General features: G+C 48.3%; 2 protein-coding genes across 9 annotated transcripts in view; both read right to left on the bottom strand.

The window, feature by feature from the left end:
- Positions 1-4,321, bottom strand: part of KANSL1 (KAT8 regulatory NSL complex subunit 1) — a 100,867-nt gene extending 96,546 nt beyond the window's left edge. Inside the window, exon 1 of one of the 5 annotated variants that reach the window (XM_056362698.1) lies at positions 4,060-4,321. The gene's annotated coding sequence lies outside the window, so the exon portion shown is untranslated. The remainder of the gene's footprint in view (positions 1-4,059) is intronic. The other 4 variants (XM_056362697.1, XM_056362695.1, XM_056362696.1 and 1 more) reach the window with 4 other exon arrangements.
- A 6,581-nt stretch (positions 4,322-10,902) lies between these two features.
- The window catches only part of CDC27 (cell division cycle 27), a 32,236-nt gene continuing 22,897 nt past the window's right edge, over positions 10,903-20,241 (bottom strand). For 2 of the 4 annotated variants that reach the window (XM_056362402.1, XM_056362401.1), the window contains exons 14-18: positions 19,962-20,170; positions 19,167-19,284; positions 17,948-18,076; positions 16,135-16,209; positions 14,617-14,691 (exon numbers count right to left, since the gene is read on the bottom strand). In XM_056362402.1, the coding sequence (XP_056218377.1) occupies positions 14,617-14,691; positions 16,135-16,209; positions 17,948-18,076; positions 19,167-19,284; positions 19,962-20,170 (606 nt within the window). Of the gene's footprint in view, positions 12,300-14,574; positions 14,756-16,134; positions 16,210-17,947; positions 18,077-19,166; positions 19,285-19,961; positions 20,171-20,241 lie in introns of those variants that run through there. The other 2 variants (XM_056362400.1, XM_056362399.1) reach the window with 2 other exon arrangements.

Consider the following 20,241-nt stretch of genomic DNA (forward strand, 5'->3'; position numbering starts at 1 on the left):
GTATTTCTATGGTTTCCATAGGGATGAGAGGCTGGGAACATAAGACTATTTAACGAAGGTAACAAACAAACTTCACCACTGTATTTTTCAGTCCCTGCCAAAGACATTGGCAGTGTCATGCCAAAGTACTCGAATACTCCATGCTGTTGCATCAGACCAATGCACTGAAGAACTGACTTCCCCAAGTCCTCATGGGAACTTCTGTTTGTACCAGTTTGGGGAACACAGCAAAGTACTTTCCAAAAAAGGGATGGCAGGCTGAGTACTCACAACAAGAAAGCACCCTGAATTCTTAAGCCATCCAACTGGGGACCAATAGCCAGGTTTTAATCAACCTGTAGAGGGTGAAGCATCCAAACCCACATTTAGTCAAAACCCCACATCACGCAGGTCCCCGTGAATGGCCCACAATATCATCATGTTGGCTTAAATCCATCCAAAACACATGTATGAAACTACACAAGAGTTGCAGAAGTAAGCCACCGATCCCATCAGTTTTCTTGGGTATTTGCTCAAGAAACACCATGATGGCAGTAATTAAAGCAATGCCTTTTTATGGAAATCAGTACGTTTTGTGAAGAGTACGTGGCATGATCCCAGACATTTAAAGATGTGAGCAGTGAAGTAAAATACAAATGAATAGCAGAGTAAGTAAGGTGACAGCACACTTAAAAGTTACATCCTTCCATTTCAGGTTATAGGTAGTTATATCATGGGAAAGGAGGAAGAAAAAAAAAAAAAAAGAAAGAAAAAAAGCAGAGAGGAGAAGCAAATGTGATCTTGCATTAAGCATGTAAAAGCCCATGTCTTACAAAACCCTGAGACAGAGACTAACCAAGTTTTCGGGACCAACCCTTCCAAATCTCACCACCAAAATACACCTTATGGGCTTTGCTTAATTACAGCACAGACATTTCGTGCTTGCGTTCCCACTGCTAGGGGAACCATTCTGTTCCACTGTATGACAGACAAACAGATTAAGGAGTTTTCACGTAACTAAGAGTTAAAAGAATTAGTCAGGAACCCAGCAACTGGTAACAAGCAAGGATGCGCTATCAGCGGTATGGGCCTCAGAGGGAGGACAGACTTACACCTGCTGTGCAATTCAACCCTTCCTCCGTCTTCCAGTTGGAAAGTCTTGAAGTACTTTCCTTTATCCATGAGCCATGGATAAGGCTCGCAGAAAGTCTTCATAGATTTGACTCACACCAAATCCTGCCCCTCGCAAGTCAACAGCAAACCTGATACCCAAGACCAGCCTCTAATCGCTGCTGACGCTGGGACACGAAATTGCTCCCTCTGCCACAAGCAAACCTAGTGGTGACCTTAAGAGTCTCCATTCATGAACTCACGTTATAGTTGTCATCTTCACAGGGCTTTTCTCAGATCCACCAACAGGAGAACTAGTTTCTATTTCTGCTGTAGGGCACCTGGAACAGTTCTATCTGTGTTTGGATTTCCAGAGTCAGAGAAAAAATTACCACACTATTGGTAGCTGCTTATAATTCAGTTTAATCCCAAACTGGGGCAGCAGTTTAACCGGACTGAAACACAGTCAATAAGCTGGATATTACATTATTTATTCTTTTGGTCATGCTCTAGAGTCACCTAGCATTTTGAGATCAGAGCTGTGCTCCGAGAGCTTCTGTTCCAGAGACAGCACAATCCGCAAGTCTCTGAGCCCTGAGTTTCAGGGCTTCACGCAAATTCCTCAGCCCTAGCCAAATCCACCTGCCTTCAAACCCTCAGCAACGCAGGCAGACACCAGCGATCATAGGTGGAAAAAGTCAAGTCCCTACATGCTCTCCTTGTTAACGATACTTCCTACGACAAGTCTAGCACAGGAGAATTGGTGCCCAGATGACCGCAGGGAAACAGCAACGCAAGGCACAAGGTGGCGAGTCCCCACAGCACAGAGGGCTCCGGACCAGCACGCTTGGCAGACGTTTTTTCCCTGTGCCCATTAGATGTGAAGGGCCAGGCAGATATTCCTGCTCCTCTGCTCTGAGATACCCGCAGCTCCTCAGAGGGGAGGGGGGGTTAAGAGCTGTATAAAACTGAAGGGCTATAATGGAGTTGCTCTCTCCTCTGATGAAAAAGCATTGCAAACTGTGACAGTAAGATTAGGTGCTAGGCTTTGAGCACAAGTCAGGGATACAGTTTACAAAAGCACTCAAAATATGTCCTAATCAGAGGTTTAAAGTAATTGGCACAGGAACAGATGACATGCTCATACACTCAAAGAAGAAAAAAAACAAAACCAACAAACAAGGCCCAACTAGATCCTCACCACAAGAGGCAAGTGCCTCTAAGCAAAAATGCCGAGTTGACGTGACAGCCCGACACGACAGTCTGCACAACCTCCTCGGTACACCCGCCTGCAGACTTAAGCGTGACCCACCGCCACAGGCACACCTCCTTCCCCTCGGCTCCTGCCGGATGGTGGGAAGCAGGAGGATCCCAGTGTTATCCTCCCACGTGCCCATCCCCAACCCGCTCCGCTGGAGTGAGTACGTGCCTTCGGTGCCCCCCCCAAATCCAAAGCTGGGACTCCCATGTGGCCTGGCTGCCACATGGCACGAGCAGGCCCTGCAGCTTTCCCAGCCATCAGCACAAAGGTGATGCTGTCCCTCCATTCCACAATGGCTTAAGCACTCTTAAATTTTTACTTTTTCACTCCTTCAAGTTTTCCAGACTGAAGCACGAGGCTAACGAGCTCATGTTCAGAATCAGAACATTTTCTTAGCCAGAGCAACGTCACAGTTGACTGGCATAGACCCTCGCTAGCTGCCACACACACCAAAGTCGCGGGGCTGACAGCACCCTGGGGCTACGCAAGCACCCACACGGGTGTCAGGCTCCACAGCCACATGTCAAACCCCCTTTCAGCCACTGTATCAGCGTGTGGCACTCAGGGAACAAGAAGCCGTTCCCAGAGAAGCTATCTGCCGGCTTCCTATCAGTTTCAGCTGGAGCTGTAGGAACACAGACTTCCAGGAAATTCAGTGATAACCTCCAAAACCTGTAACAGGGAGATTTAATTCCTTTTTTAAAGCCCACATAACAACTTACTGTTATTATGTGTACAAAGAATAAGAGCCTTTACTGTTGTGTTAGCCAACTGGAGATCAGATACCAGAGCAGATTTGTCTAAGGTCAGTGTGACAGGATTGAGTAAAGATTTTTGGTTTTCCCATTACAAGAGAATTTGTCTAGATTCAGCCTCCATAATTGGTCTAAAGTCAGGCTGCTTTGGCTTGTAGATTTATGAAAAGGAAATATCCTTCCCCTCAGTGCATCCCTGTAGGTTTTATTCAGCTTCACAGAACTTGATCGCTGTACCTGGGCGTTTAGGACACAATTCTTAAACTGTAATAACATCAGCAAGGCAAGAGGTGACTTTTCAACACAAGTGTCAGTAAACCCTCACCACCCTCTGCTCCAGACCCAGAAGAGCTACGGCCACTTCACACACAGGGAAGCCAGAGGCATGGAAACATGAGCAGGAAAACCCAGGTTTAGACCTTCAGTTTTCACAGGACAAAGCTGAGACCACTCTGACAGGTACACGCAGAACTCTCCTGAGGCGGTACGTCCATGGATAAACCAGATAATACCAGTGATACCAGCAAGTCAAAAGGACGCAACTGATGTAAACCTGGAGTTTAAGGATGTACGCAGTTAGGGGGGGAAACCAAAGTAGAGGATCTTTCTTTTTCTGAGCAAGCCATACCTTGATGTCTCGATGCCATCACATGCAAGGACAGGTAACCAGGAAATACATACGCGCGCTCCCGAGAGGAGGCTGCACATCTCTTCGCCTACCAACGGGCACCAGAAGAGCTTTGGAGAGAGAAACACCCCACAAGCGCGGATGAAGCCACCCTCTCCGCCACAAACCTCCATTTTAAAGTCTCACATCCACCAAGGGACCGCGTGTGGGGGGCTCCCAGCTGGCCCCACGCCCCCAGAGCCCAGCACAGTGCCCACGAAGGTGGCTGGGCTGGCGGGGGACTCGGCGGGGCTGGGGACCGGGGCCGGTGGTGGGGGGCACCGTACCTTGCCGGGCATCTTGGCGGGGCCCATCCTCAGCACCTGCGGTCCAGGTGGCGGCACGGCGCGGCCTCCGGTGCTTCCAGCCTCCGCCGACGCCAGGAGGGTGTGCAAGTTTCTTATTTATTTACTTGAGGAGGCGGAAAAAATCGAGGACCTGGGGAAAGAGGGGGCTGTCAGCAGGGCTGGGGGCACAGCCGGCCGGCACCCACCACCCCGGACCCTCCGCGCCCCCCCTCCCTCCATCCCGCCCCGGGCCGGCGGGGACGGGCCCCGCAGCACCCGCAGGCCGGCCCGGGGGTGCGGGGGCTGCCGCCCCCGGATCCTTCTAGAAGCCCCCTCGGGCCGGGCCTCGCCTCCCCGGGCTAAAATGGAGGCACGGGGCGGGAGCGGGGGGGGGGGGGGGGGGGGTCCCCGCTCCGCACGGAGCCGGCCCGGCCCCCCCGGGCAGCGCGGCGGGGCGGAGCTCTCCCGGCGCCCCGGGCCCTGCGGCCGGCCCGCGACGAGACCCGGGCCCCAACTCGGCGGGCGGAGCCACCGCCCCCACCCCCGCCCGGCCCCCGCAACCAAGTTGCGGGACGGCGGCACGGCCGTGGCGGCGGGGAGGGGGGGGGGGGGGGGGGGGGGGGCCGGGCCACTTGGCCTGGCGCTGCCCGCGGGCGGCGGCCGAGGAGAAGGGGGAGGGGGGGGGTGGGGCAGGGGACAAGCCCTGCTCGGTGCCGGCCCCGCTCGGAGCCAGCTCGGCCCGCGCCCCCCCCACCCCGGGCCACCCCGCACCGGCGCCTCACCCCGCACCTACCTGCGCCGCTCACCCAGCCTTGAAGTGGGGACCTTCCGCCCTCCCCCGCCCCCATTGGCTGCGCGCGGGGCATGGGCCTGCCCCATTGGCCATCGGCGCGTCAGTCAGCGCCAGGGGGCGGGGCGGGCGGTGATTGATGCCGTGCCGCGGCTCGCCCCCTGCCCGGCACCCCCCGCGGCCCCCCCCCGCCCCGCGCCCCCAGCCCCCCCGCCCCGCGTCCCCCTCCGCCCCGGCCGCCCCCCCGCCCCGCCCCGGCCCCGCTGGGATGCCCCGGGCGCTGGGCCGCCCTCCCGGGTCCGCCTCGGGTCCGCCCGGGCCGCGGGACCGGCGGGCGGGGGGCGGGGGCGGCCCCGCCGCGGGGGCGACGGGGGCGGCGGGGGGGGCGCCCGGAGGAGGGGAGGAGGGGCGCGGCGGCCCCACCGCCGGCCCCTGGCCGTGAGCCGCGGGGGGATGCGGGGCGTCCCGCGGGCCACAGGCCACTCCCGACCGGCGGGGGACACGGGGCGCACGTCCCGCGGGTCCCGGGGTGCGCTGGCCTGGCGGGGCACCGGGCGTCCGGCCCGCGGGGGGCGCCGGCTCCTGGCCCGCGGGTGACACCGGGCCCGGGCCCGCGGGTGACACCAGGCCCATAGCCCGCAGGTGACACCGGGCCTATAGCCCGCGGGTGGCACGGGCTCCTGGCCCACGGTGGCACCAGGCTTGTGCCCCATAGGTGCCACGGGCTCCCAGCCTGTGTGTGCCACCAGGCTCCTGGCCCACAGGTGACACAGGCTCCTGTCCCACAGGCCGCAACACATTCGTGTCTCACAGGTGACATGCATGGTCTGCTGGCCCACGGACTACAGCAGGTTCCTGGCTCACAGGTGACACAGGCTCCTGGCCCACAGATCACACCACGCTCATGTCTCACAGGTGACACAGGCCCCTGGCCCACAGGTCACACCAGGCTCCTGGCCCACAGGTGACATGGGCTCGCATCCCACAGGCCCTGTCCCATGGGTGACATGGGCCCTGCCCATGGGTGACACCGGGGCTGCAGGGGGCCCAGCAGCACTGCCCCATGTCCCCACACCCACAGCCATGTCAGGGCCGGCCCCAGCTGCCTGGTGGCTCCCGTGGGGCAGCGCGGCAGCGGATGCCCCTGTCCCTGTGACCACCACCGAGCTCAGGGTCACCTTCGGCATCACCCTCTTCCCCTGGGTGAGGAAGACCCTCCTGCTGGCATCTGCTGCAGCTCGTGAGGGGACACCGTGGCCGTGGCCTCCTCCAGCCACCTCTGCTGCTGCTTTTTCTTTCTGGCTTTCACCTCTTGCCCCGCCGCAGGGCCGGGCGTCAGTCCAAGTGGGGAGTGCAGGTGCCACAGGCCCCTCGGGACAGGTGCCCCCGCTCTCCACTGAAGGCTCTTCTGCCGGCCCAGGGTCGCTGCTTCCCTTCGGGACAGAGGAGCCATGGGCAGGGCGGCTGAGATGCTCCCAACACATCAGCATCACAAGTGACATCCTGATCCCCCATGTCCTGCTCCCCGGGAGCCCATGGGATATTCTGTGCCCTCGCCAAGCACCCCCAGCATCCGAGCAGTGGTGAGTTTGGTGGGTTGGAGCAGAGGAGGAGATTCCCACTGGTGGCTCCAGGTCAGTTCTACGGGATGGAGCACAGGAGATTCCCACTGGTGGCTCAGGGACAGGCCACGCAGTGACCGGTCCCACTGAGGTCAGTGCCCCACAGCCCCCAGGCACAGGGGCCGGTGCAGCCGGGGAGGTGGGAGCCTTCCCGCACTGCCCAGGGTCACTGTGCGTAGCATTAGGCCCACGCCATCTTTCCCCTTCAGCTGGTGTTTCCAGCTTTAGGACCAAGAGGATTTTTCCACCATCCCTGTGGTGCAGGGGGTGCGGGGCAGCCTCTGGCCCTACTACAGGTAGCAGCCAAACCGTATGCAAAGTCCACAGATGCCCTGCCTGAAGCAGCTCCACTCACCGTCTCCCACGCAGACACCGTCCTCTGCCTCTCCTGCCCCAGGGAAGGCTGTTCTCCTATGGTGGTTGTAGCCAGGCCGTTTTTCCCAGTTATCCAGCAAAATCCAGCGCTCGGCCGTATTCTGCAGGTGGCTGCAGGCGACACGCGGATTGCCTCTGCGCAGGGCTCCAAGGTGGGTGCGGCAGATGGACAAATAAGATGGACAAAAAGCCACAAATGGGAATCTCCTCCTGTGCTCCGTCCCACAGAACTGACCCGGAGCCACCAGTGGGAATCTCCTCCTGTGCTCCATCCCTCACATCCTCACCCAGCGCAATGGGGCTGAGAGCGAAGCACCTGCCAGAAGGTGCCTTCTCTGAACCTGTTGGGACACACGAGAACACACAAGGGGCAGAAGGCAGCAACTAACCCCCTTCTCTTCTTTAAACTCACTTTCCAAATGTCCCAATGACACAGAATTTCTGTTCTGCACACATCACATGTGGATATGAACTGCTGGATTTTGGAACAGGAGGAGATTTTTAACTGATAAAATGTCTGAACGTAAAGATTGTTAGAAAGGAACTTGTGTCTCCTTCCTGAATGTGGTTTTCTGGGGTATTTTTGATGGAATTGATCTTCGAAAGTTGGGGTTTTTTTTTGCTGATATTTCCCTTATTGGTACCATTGGGATATTTGAAATCCTTCCCATATTTGAGGCCAAATGACATAGTCTGTCTGGGCCAGGAGAGCAGGTCCCCAGTGAGAACAGGTCAGAACCTCACACGAGGTGGGGCGCAGGACACCCAGCTCCCAATGGATGGACCAGAAACACAAATGTAGCCACAGATGAGGCATGTGGGCACCGGCGGATGCAGGAGCCGTCAGCACCCATGTTCACCCGTGCCACGAGGCTGCAGAGGCATGGGGGCGACCCCACTGAGCATCGCTCCTGCTGAAGTGCTGAGAAACCCAGAAAAGCCCCAAACTGGCCCAATCCCGGGTGAACGTGACCATTGGCTCTGGAGAGGGGACAGTCACCCCTCCATGCGCGCTCCTCTGTGTCTCATCAATCGCGGATCTCTTTGCAGCGGCTCCTTGGTCTCCTTCACCCTCACCAATCATGTTTCCATCTCCACTGGCTGCTCTGGGTCCAGCGTTCCCAGCCTGGGGTGTTGCTTCACGGCTGCCCAGCTGGATGCCAGGACACACAGGCTGGAGAGTCACATGCTGTCCGGGTCCAGTGCTGCAACACCAGGGAAGGGACCGGGTCCCCTCCTGTCCCCGCTTGTCCGGCTGTGCACCGCTCTGGGATTTCAAAGCAAGGAATATCTCCCAGGGTTTATATAGCAGCTGGACCCAAACTGAGAAAACACACTACACAAACAGCAATTTGAAAAGCAGACAGGCAAAAGAAGCAGAAGCCTTATTCTCTGTGTTAATATAATTTTAAACCCTGCTCCTCTGAGGATCAGGAATACAGGGCTTCCTGCCTTAGAAACCCTGTTCTGCTCCGTTAAAAAAAGAACAGATGAACCAGTGCCTGGTCCTGGACCAGGTCTTGCTCAAATGAAGTCCCTAATTTTGACGGAGTGGCAGAAAAGAGGGAGGTGATGCAGTAGCAAAGTTACTGATGAACCACCAGATGAGGCACCAGCAAGGAGCTGTAGGTGCTCACAAAGACCAGGTGCCAAAACCATCCCCGCGCTGGAAACCCTGAGCTATGAACAACCCCCAGCGCTGGCTGTGCTGCTGCCATGCAGGCAGGCACAGAACCCGGTGCTGCAGCTCGCAAGTCCAATGTCACTAATGCTTTGCCCTCCTCTGGGGACAGCTGCAGCTCAGCCTGCCATCAACGCTTCGCTTCGCCGCCAGGAAGCCTCCAGCCCAAATCGTCTGCGTTTGAGTCCACACGGAGAAACTGCTCCTGAGACACAGGAAGAATAACTCGGCTCAGAATAACTCGGCTCTCGCTGCCGAGCACGGAGCAGGGCGGGAAGTCGGCAGCAGAGCGGGGAATTTAACGGCGGGACTGCATTTGTACACGCAATCGTAAAAGTCCAGGATTAAAAGAAACATGGGGGAGGCAATGAGGTGTAGGGAAGGCTGAAGTTCAGTGTCATTTTTACAAACGTGGTGCTCTAAAAATTAGTGGATTAAGCTAATATCATGGACAAAAATGAGTGCTAAAAGCTTTAATCTAAGATGACTATACGCAGCAAGAGGCATTTCCACACGGCCACGAGCCTCAGCCTTCCCGGCAGGCTCTTCCTGAATGCACAGCGAGCTCCGTGATCATTTCTCTGCTAAGCTGACCACCACTGCAGCCACAAACGATGTCACGAGCCGCTACGGAAGGCAGAATAAAAAAGAAAACAACAACAAAAAAAATGTCTGTTCCATACCTGGGAGCTTCCTGAATCTCCTGTTGAGCTGCAGGACGATGAACAGAAATTTTCGGGAGCCTCAGTGCGTGTCCCTCAGCATCAGCATCGTGACCAGCTCCCCCAGTCTGTGGCAGCCCCACGGCACGTGCAGGGGTAACACCAGCACCGTGGGATGGAGAACGGCCCCCACGTGTCCCAAGGTGTGTCCTTGGTGTCCTCGGACCTCTCTCCAGCTCTGCTGCGCTTGCCCACCTCCTGAAGGATGAATCCCAACGCTGACCCAAAGGACCTGGGGATAAACCTGCTTTTAAAAGTAGTTTATTTGGATTTTCGACATCCTTGAATGAATCGCAAATATATTAACAGAAAAGACTTTTCTTTTTCCTAAGACTGTACAATTTTTGAAATAAAAAGTCAAGAAAAGCAAAAAAAAAAAAAAAAAAAGACCAATTACATTGTTTCAATGCAAATAGTACACACCACACCCACACTTTCCATTTTTCCATAGTTTTGTTGTAAGAAAACGACAGTTCCCTAATTAATTTCAGTGAACACACTTGCTCTAACTTGGCTGCCAGAGTGCCTTCATGCTCGCCGTCCCCATCCCTGCCCCTCTTCAAAGACAGCAAAATTTTATCTATTAAATACTAATTTTGTGTATCTATCTAGAAGGTAAAATAGCAGCCTGGTCAAAATGTTACTTGAGATTCTTGGGAAAAAGGAAAAATCACTTTAAAGTATGATGTACATATAAAGCAAGGGACAGTTTTAAGTATTAAATCTTCCAGGTAGCATGAATACCCTTTGAACATCCCAGCTGAATTAAAAGCTCCTTCCAGGGTGTTGAAAGTTTTACTACAATTGTTCACAGGTTTTTTTGAGAGACCAAAAGAAAAGGGAAAAAGCCACCAAATTTCCTAGATCTCTGGTCCCCATTTAAACAACAGCGTTTGTTATGGGAAAGTCCTGAGAGCAGCACCTGCTTACTCTCGCTTTTTGCTTAGAAACTATGTTGGGAACCAAAAGGAAGCCAATTAAGATGTTAATTGGTGGCAATCCCACACGTCCTGCCTCTGGACCGTATGCCGAGGTGCTGCTTGGAAATTCCTCCTGGCGAGGGACATGCTGGCAGCCGCGCGCGGGTGGGGACACGCCGGGACACTCGGGTGGCTCGAGCACAGCGGGCGACTCTGCCGCAGGTGCAGCTCTCAGGGGAAATCCGGATCCTGCGTCTTCCTCGGGAAGGGGAATCGCCCCGGAGTACCTATCCCCACAAAAGCAGTGCGAGATCCGGGACGCTCGAGCCAGCTGAAACATGTCATGATTTTCCCGTCAACTTATCCACCTTCCACAACCCAACACAAGCTGGTCAGAAGTACGTGGCAGAGCCACAAAGCTCCTTTAATATATTATTGTTTCTCAGATGCTAGAAATTCCTTTTCAGGCTATTAGGGAGAGTTTAAGCCTATTTTTCACCGTTTATCCTCCTACTTAAAAAAAAAAAAGTAAAAAATCAGAGATTTTTGCTCAGCACTTGAGAATTCTATCTTCAAGTTATAAAGGTGTCCGTGTGGCTCATGACCAGAGAGGGGCTGTTACAGATGATGTGCAAAACAAGGACAAAATTTAAAAAACTGAAGTTCTAAAGGTAACTAGAAGACCTCTGAAAACCAATACATTAAAAAAAAAATATTGACTGATTACAACAAATATGTTGCTATGAAATTTATATCACTCCCCATTTATTATGCATAAATTGCTCTTTAAAACTGCTCATATCATACACTTTTTTTATCATCACCGTATAAAGGGCACCAATTGCTGCAGAATGCTACAGAGAAAGATCGTTTTGGACTCATTAATGTGGCATAGCTTTTTTTTCTTGGAGGAGCAGCCCCTGTAGAAGAGGAAAGTGTTCCTAGAGTGAGAATCTTAACTAAAGGGGTGGGGGGGTGGGGGGGTGGGAAAAAAAAAAAGTAGAAAGATAGATAATTGCACATTCTTGCATCCTGCCTGGACCACACTTTACAAAAAGTTTTAAAAATGATACTAATCTCAGACTTTTATTTGATGTGTTTCGCTAAGGTTCTGATTGTATTAAGGCTTTCGCAGTCTTACCAGTCTATCTGCTTAGAAACACTCAGTCCCTCTGGATTAAAGGGTTGATGTTACAGTTGTATCTATGTTTTTTGTCTCTTGATTTTGCCCTTCATTAATTTTTATTCTTAAAAAGGGAAGAACATGTCAAAGGGTGTATGAAAAACGACGCAAGGTGTTGCCAATTTGTTTCTCTGGAGCACAAAGTAAACACTGACCTTTCAGAAACTAGGTGAATAAATTAACTCTTGGTTAGAACACTAAAGTGTTTCATGAAAGCTTTTGCAATGTGATTCTCCTGCAATGTTTCCACTCCTACAAGTCTGCACTCTAAGTAGGGACACTGGGTATTTTATGTAGTCTGACGCACCCCCAGTCCTGAGCATGTGCATTGTGTTTGTTCACTGGAGACACTGCGGCTTTAAGGTCATTTACATTCCCTGGCATTTAAGTTACACTACAATATGCAAAAAACTTTAAGAGACTGTATTTGTCAACACTGTCCTTGAAGAATTTAGAAATGAGGTTCAGCACTCTGCTTACCAAGAAAGAACCAAACTAAGACACATTTCTGGAAAAAGAACAAGACACTTTCATTAGTACTATCCCCACATCTACTGGCTTCATTACAGCAAACCACAAGTCTCTCTTCTGTGACATTTTTCCAGCAAAAGGGAGTCCAAAAATAGCATTTCCTCCTCAGTCGCTTTCATAGATGCGTAGGAGCCAACTAGCCAGACTCGTAGCAGCTGAATATTGCACTGCCACTAACTCTGCGTACAGTTTAAGTCCGAGTGGTGTACTCATGGTGTCAGTAGAGCACAATGACAGTGCTGGCTCAGTGATGTGAAGACCCAGGATGCAAAGGAAGGGGAGAACACAATGGTACCAGTCACACACTCAAGCTCAGATACTGGCTTTTGGAGGTTAAAATTCATCACTTTCAACTGCGTGGAGCTGCGTGTCATCTGCATCTGTCATGCTGCTCTCTTGAGATTCGTCTGTGCCAACTTGAAAGAAAAAGAAACATAAAGTAGTCAAACACCGTGGGGCTGCTTCACGGCAAAGATCCCCCCCCCCCTCAACACCAGCACATCAAAGGCGCAGTACCAAGAGCTTTGGGCTTCCCCTCCAAATGCTTTAAAGCCATAGTGCTTTTCCCCTTTTGCTTCTAACACACTGACCCCTGCCAGCTTAATGAAGTCTAAACAAATACCTTTGGAAAGGAATTAACACAAAGCACATATTAACAAAACATGCTGCCTTCGCCATCTCCCATCAAAAATCTGAAATCTCAGACACCTGGTTATGTAGGGATTGGTACAGAAGGTTCCAAAATTGCTTTAGGAAGTTTAACCTTCCCATTCCTTCGAAACACACCAGCTGCCTGAAACACATATGTTACTCGCCCACTGCGTTAGGGACCACTCCATTTACAACCAATTAACGCTCAACTAGTAGTTTGGCAGCCTCTACTTGCTCCCTGCCAAGCACTGTGTAAGGGATGTGGCAGAAGAACCACTCTGAGTAGCTGCCCGCAGAGGTTTCTGATGCCCAGGGGTTACTCCGTTCACTCAGCTCAGACAATGGCTAGTTCAAAGCTTCCAGGAAAACCAGGTTACTACAGCTGTTTGAGTAACAACAGTGTGCAAGATAGGCATGTACACACTGAGAGGCTACCCTTAAATATGGAACTTCTAGGTTAAAATTAAAATGAAGGTAAATATCTAATGATGGTTGATGAGACTCTAATCTCCTTTCCACAGTACAATTAACTGTAGATTCCCAAGTAGCTAAGATGTTTCATGTGGAAACACAGGTGCCTTTTACTGCTTTAACGCAAACACTTCACAGGTTTCTTCACAGTGCACACAGCTGAGGCCCATGGCAGGCAATTTAATGCACAAAATGACTCATGCTAGCCAATATATCAAAAAGAATCCCCCGTCCCCACTACTACCTTAATTTACTTTAGCTTATCTCATGTATCCTAGGAGTTACTCAGCTGAGACTAGAAGAGTTGCACAGTTTATCTGTGTGGTCAGGGAAAATGAACTGCTCCGAGCCTAACACTGTTTTATTTTGTTTACAAGTTGCTAGGGTTTGGGGGGGTTTTGGTGGTTGGCTTTGTTTTGGTTTGTTGTTGGGTTTTGGTTTTTGTTTGTTGGTTTGTTTTTGGTTGGTTTGTTGTTTGTTTTTTTTTTTGTAATGTGTCTTGGTTCTGTGTGTGTGTGGCATTTGTTTGTTTGGGGGTTTTTCCCCTCCTTTTTTTGGGACATGGAATTGGCTTTTTTTGGTGTCACGCAGAAGTTTCAGGACTCTGTCTCCATCTTCTGGCCAGAAACACACCCAGCTCCCAGTAAGCCCATTTTAAGTCAGCCCAACTACGTATCAAGGAAAGAAAAACTCTTGACACTTGAGGAAGTGCAGCACAGGCCAAGTCTCCAGTATTAAAAAACACACAGTGCACAGGATCCATGAAACTCAATGTGATACACAGCAGGAAAATGTGACAGCTTTTCCAGCTGAAGATTCAGAACTGCAGCACATAGCACACATCTATTAGAATAGAAAACTCGCTCTATTTTCTTCTTGGGAGGAAAAGAATTAAATTGCTTATTAGTGTTTATTTTCTATCACTATTTCAGTCTGCATCAAGGACATCAATATTTACTACTATCCATACTTCACAGAGCTACCCATGCTTCACGGAATTTAAGCTTATAATAAAAAGTTAGAAGAGAAACCCATGCCATTCCTTTTTGTGGATTATTCTCAAGCAGTCCCATGGAAGTGTAGTATTTCCTCTTGATTCAAATGGAACTACTTCCATGACTCTCATCAAAAGCTACCTTTTATGTTTAGCTGACCAAATATTTTTACCCAACACCCAGATTGTTAAACTTTTGACAAAGCCTCTACAAACAATTTCAGCTGCCATTCAGTAACCTCGAAATGATTTGATGCTTCTGCAAGGAAAGAGCTTGGGGCTCTGGGAACATCTTGCTCTCCTAGGATACTATTAGCCAACCACTATTTGTACAAATTTGCAGTAGTTATTATCTCAGTCCTGCTTCATCTACAGATTCTAAAGAAGTGTCACAATCCTTTATTTCAAGCTTACTGTAGGAAGCACGAAGGAATTCTTCAGAATGAAGAGCCTCTGGAGGCCTTACTTGGCGAGCAGTGAGGCTGAGGAGCACGTTTCACTTGTGAAACCCATGATTCCTCTCACCACCTAAGTGGAGATACCTCCTTGAATGACAACAGGTTGGAAATACAAACCTGATTCATAGGGGTAACATTCACTGATTTGCTCTTCTTGAGTTATTGGCTCCTCATCATCTGGAAGGTAACGTTTATCAATGGCCTCTTTAATCTGGTTATTGGCTCCTTTGGGGTCTAAGTCCATTGCCCATGAGAAATTCATTAGGGCCAAATGTGTTTGACCCAGTTTTTTATAAACCTAAAATAAAAGCATAAAAGGCTGCATTTGCATGAAGTTGCTACTTGAAGGTTTGGACAAACACACACAATACCAAGCCACAGTTAAAACTAGTATTTTATGAAAAGCAACAGAGGGTGGATACGAAAGATTTGTTATGAGTCCCAAGGGAAACGGCAAACATGTGGAGAAAGAGCAAGCAAGTGTTTCTATTTAAGACTTGAAAGAAATTTAAATTAAACTAGCAGCTGACAGATTCAAGAAGATAAGGAGGTGGATCTTCAGATACAAGTTGAAGCTTTGGCACTCTGCAGCAGGGTGGGGTAAGAGCTATCAGCGTACATGTTTTGCTTTGTCTTACCCCCTCACCACTCTGAGTTTGAGTCATCATAACCCCAAATCTACTTCTAGCTCAGGAGAAGTCCAAAAAGTCTCAGATTTCTGATGTCAGAGGCCCAGAGCACAGGCTGGGGAAGTATCCCCACATGCACACACTAATGTTAATCGCTCTTCCCTACAGCTCTCTTACCATGAACTAGCAAAGGCATGACACACTGTCAGACAAATTTTTGATTTGACTCAGCATGGCTGTTCTTACATCCTCAAGGAACATTTTTACTGTCATTGGCAGGTGGACAAAGTAATGGGACATTAGGTGACACCTAGCTTGTCCTGCTAAACTGAACAGCAACATTTTCAAGACAGCACCGCGGTGCAGAATCCAGCCCATGTTTGAACTTGTCACTGTAACTTACACTGAAGCTTTCCTTACCATTAAGGACAGATGAGCAAGTAATTTACCTGTGTTAAGCATTTAAACAGTGAAAGTACTTAAGTTCACCAACAATTTCTGATACAGTGCACTAAAGTGTGATTCAACATTTTAGCAGCTACATGTGCAAATAGCCAACACTGCTGACTGATGGATGGACTATCCCTCAAAATTTTAAGGATTGCCACTGAAGGCATCATTGCTATCATATTGAATCAAGTCTTGACAGAGTTCCATTTTCAGGGAAAGATACAGTGGTTATGTGCACAGCCATATATCTCTCTTCAGTGAAGTATCTTGATCAGGATCAATTTCTTGCTTTTTAAAATTATCTTTCAAGTTGAGAGTGGTGAAATCAAAGCAGGCAAATAACACCACCACTGGCTTAAGTTATTTTTTTCTTGGTTTGTTTTTCAAGAGCTGAAGGCTGCTCCAGTAATAACTGTCTTTTGCATTTAAAAGCTGATACATAATGAAGCTGTGAGCATTAAGTCTTATTTAAAGCTTTGGGAATTTTTAGAATACTGCTCCAAATGGAAGCAGCTTATGGACCGGCATCAAATTTTCTCATTAGGTGTAAATTTCTGCAAAGGAAACCAAAAGATGACAGTCAAGTTTTTTTACTCACCTTTCCTATTAAAAAGTAAACAAGAGACTCTTTGGGAACAATCTGTTTCAGTTCTTCAAGTTCTTGTAAAGCAGACTGAAAAGGAAGAAGAATGCTTACTAAGCACAAGCTAGCAGTCTGCAACCAGTTATGACATTACTGAACTGTGAATGCACTAATGTGGTAAAAAAAATATACTGGCATTTACATAGAGTATATTCCATCAAGAACAACAGTACACTCATGAGAAACATCTAAAATTCCTTTTACATTAGTTTCTCATTTAAAGACTGTAGCGTTATCATAGCCCCATTATTACAGAAATAGAGTAAGTTTATAGGGCTTTGGTCTCCTACAAGACTTTTAACAACTCTGACATAAAACACCCCCATCAGCCCCAACAAAGCATTATAGGGTAGAAGACAAGGCACTGACAGTGTATTTACAGTGGGCGCTTCCTTCAGTACACGGAGCTTCGGAAACACTAAGAACATCGGGGCATTTTGCACTGATGTGCCGCTCCCAAGCCTGTGCTTTTGGAAGGTTCTGGTTTTACATATGTATCTGTGGACGTTTACAAATGATGACTGTGTTTATAATAGGCATTAGAAGTCCAAAATATTTAGTGAACTTCTACTTTTAAATTAATTGTTGACAGTGGAGAAGTTTATTCTGCTGCGACAGTAACTTGGCATCATTATTAAATTCTACCTAAAAATATTTAGCCTGCAGTTTGAAATAAACACTGCTTTTAGCGATCAAAAGTTCTGCTCCACCCTCTAAACCTTATTCATGTGAAGACAATTTCAAGTTAGGGCTTGCTACATAAAGGGAAGCGTACGTCTGCATTTATTTACCTACCACTAGACAAATTTATCACACTATCAAAATTCTCTTAGCACTGGTGCTAAATGCCCAAACTATTTCATTAAGTTTTACATAGTTTATGTGAACAGCATAATTTTAGTCTTACAAGTCTCAGCCTGATAAAGAAACAAGAGTCCAAATGTTTTATTTCCTAAAATACCATTTCACCCTGGTCAACAAGTTTCTTATTGCCCCTGCACTAGTGAAGGTAGCGAACTATTAAGATTTATTGTTCTTCCTCTTGTGTTTATCTTCTGCTTTTCGATTTTAAAAACCATCTACAAATAGGCACTTCATCAAGTCCCTAATCTTAATACATTTTATATTTAATTGGTTCAGTTATGAATTTTCAAAACCAAGTTCTAAGTAAAGTTTTCCCTTTACACATGGGTGCTGAAGCCAGGTTTCAGGAACCAGGCTGCAGTTTGTCTTCTGTGGCCAAAACCCAGAGGACAATGGTCACTGGAAAGATCTTCACTCATTTGAAACGGGGGACAGCTCCGCAGGGGATCAGGACAAAGGTGCTCAGCTTCTTAGTTTTCACTTGACCACCCAGCTTTTGAAATAGCTGGTTCTTATTGCTGTAATCTGTTATGGAGCCGTTTGCCAAGTTTTGTTTTTTTTTTTTTTTTTGTAATTTAGTATAAACTCATGATAATACAGCCATGCATTGGTGACACCCGCAGTAGGTTCCCCTTCTTTCCATTCTTTTTCCAAGGTCAGACTAAAACAATATTAAGAAAGCATCAACAATCAAAACCTTTGTAACAAGAGAACCTTTGTTCCCTTGGCAAAAGGTGGCACTTGTCAAAGCAAATGCTTCAAGACAGGCCAACATCCCAGGCTCTTCCTGCGAGCCCTCATGCCACCCAGTGAGAACCTGTAACCATTTTGCTTCCAGTGTCCCCATTACCAACTACAGCAATTTAAAGATAGCTTAAGGTTGTCTACATGCACCATGTCTTACCTTGTATTTTTCACTTGCAAATAATACAGAAGCTCTATGGAATTTGCATAGCGGGTTCTTGGGGTCAATGCTAATAGCTTTGTTTAAAGTATCCAAAGCCTTTTCAGATTTTTTCAGTGCATGCTGTACCTATTAAGAGAAAGGAAGAACAATTTTAAAAGGGAAACTAGCAGCTTATCTACTAGACAAGAATAAATCCATTTGACTACATTTATAGTATGTTCCTTTAAAAAAAAGAAAATATTTGTCCAATTCTAGATAAAGTCTTAACAAGTTTTCTTACAGGAAGAAAACCATACCTCATCTCCACCTCAAAACATTCTCCCCACCCCACAGCTTAGAGAAATCATTTAACCTTTGGCCGCGAGTGAGCTCAATGTCTTTCTCTGTACATAAGCGAGCTGCAGCCATCACCCCTGTAGGATCTGACAGTGCTTTGCTGCCACGTAGAAGGCAAACGAATGGCAGCAGGTAGCCATCCATCACAGTGACACAGCCTTCAGTCACCATCACAACTACCAGAACTGCTTCCCAGCTCTGTACACAAGCACTGGCTGGAGCGAGGCCGCTGCTTCCAGGGACGTGGTAGCAGACGGATGAATAACCAAGTCCCCCAGTAGCCCTGTCCATTTAACTGAACGGCTGGTGGCTGCAGTAGCCACCTCCCAAACTTCACTTGGCATGAAGTGGCTTAAGTAGGAAGTTGTCACATCTACAAGCAACTGGAACAAGGGCAAAGTGGACATAACAGCCAAAAAAAACCCCCAAACATACTGCACCCTGAAAGGTGAGACAGAGCACCTTTGCATTTATAGAACTGGAAGTGCTGGTCCAAGTGCATGCAATAGCAATTAAAAAAAAAAACAAACACGTAATTTCTTACATACTAAACACCCCCCACCACCACCCCAAAATACTCTATTCACGTTAATACCTGCCCACAGTCTCGATTTTCATATCACTACTATTTTGGCTGACTCAAACATGATGTGACAGTATAATTTCATTACAGGTTAAAAGTAGCTTGAAGGGAGAGAAGTGTTTCCTTTCTGACATATTAACTCTGTGGTTATTCATTCATATGGCACTTAAGATCCTCCAAGAGGTACTCTGAACTTGGGCTTTTTTGCTAAAAATGTTCAGTATGACTTTCCCCACTGCAAACAAAGTACAGAGGCAGATTAAAAGACCATGATAGGGTTAAGTTAAATCTACTTACCACTCCAATGTGACACAGTAAGACTGAGCTCTGAGGATTAATATCAAGTGCTTTCTGGAAATGCATTTCTGCTAGACTGAATTTTTCCTGTTTGTAATAAATCATTCCCAATCCGTACCTGCAAGCAGAAAAATAGTTCTGCTAAGAGAGTATTCTAATCAATCTAGTCTTTGCCAGCGAATATGATCTGGCAGAAATGGTCTATACTCTTGCCAACCCTACCCAGGGTGGGAAACAATTTATTGTGGGAGAAAAAGCTACGTCTATAATTGTCTTGGGTTGTTTGTGGTTTTTTTTGTCAGTTGGGTAGTTTGAAGAATCTACATTCAATACCACAGGAAGACTGGTGAACAGCTACAAAGTAAAAAGCAGACAAAAATTTCTCAAGACTAAGTGACTTACACTAGCTTACACTAGATCTAACTTTTACTGCTTTTTATTTTTTCCACATAAACAGCTGTAAAAATCTAACTGTATCCTAAGGTGTAAAGGGACAAATCTCTCATCTCTCCAACTGCAAACAAAGAAAGTTCAACCTAGCTGCACAGAACAAAATAGCTGGGGTAATACAGCCAGGAAGATCTGTGGAAACCAAGAGAACTCTCATGTTTTGCCCTCCTTATGGAAGTAACTGTTAAAAGACGGGGCCGGCATCTTCTGCAGAAATAGCTTTGCTCTCTGCTTAGAGAGAAGAAGTGGTAGGGAAAACTACATCAGCGGCAGCATCCGGAATATGTATCTCTGAAAGGAGTTCTTTATCACAATGCAGTAGGAGAACAATGAAGCAAAACTTACCATGCATTGTAGTGTCTAGGGTTGACTCTGATCGCATTTCTGAAACAAGCTAATGCTTTGTCTAGTTCTTCTGTCAACACAAATTCGTGCCCCAACAGGGTGTAGGCATAAGCATAGTTTGGATCAACCTGAATGGCTCTCTGGAAGAACTTGATTGCAATGTCATGTTCTCGTTGTAAGCTGAAACAGTTTCCTGCAGCGCACCAAGCCTAGTAAAAACAGCATTGCAAAATTAGCACGCTTTTTACAACTCAGGGTGACTAAATTTGAGCTGAACAAA

The sequence above is a fragment of the Falco biarmicus genome, chromosome 17 (assembly GCF_023638135.1).
Source record: "Falco biarmicus isolate bFalBia1 chromosome 17, bFalBia1.pri, whole genome shotgun sequence".
In the NCBI taxonomy this organism is placed as follows: Eukaryota; Metazoa; Chordata; class Aves; order Falconiformes; family Falconidae; genus Falco; species Falco biarmicus.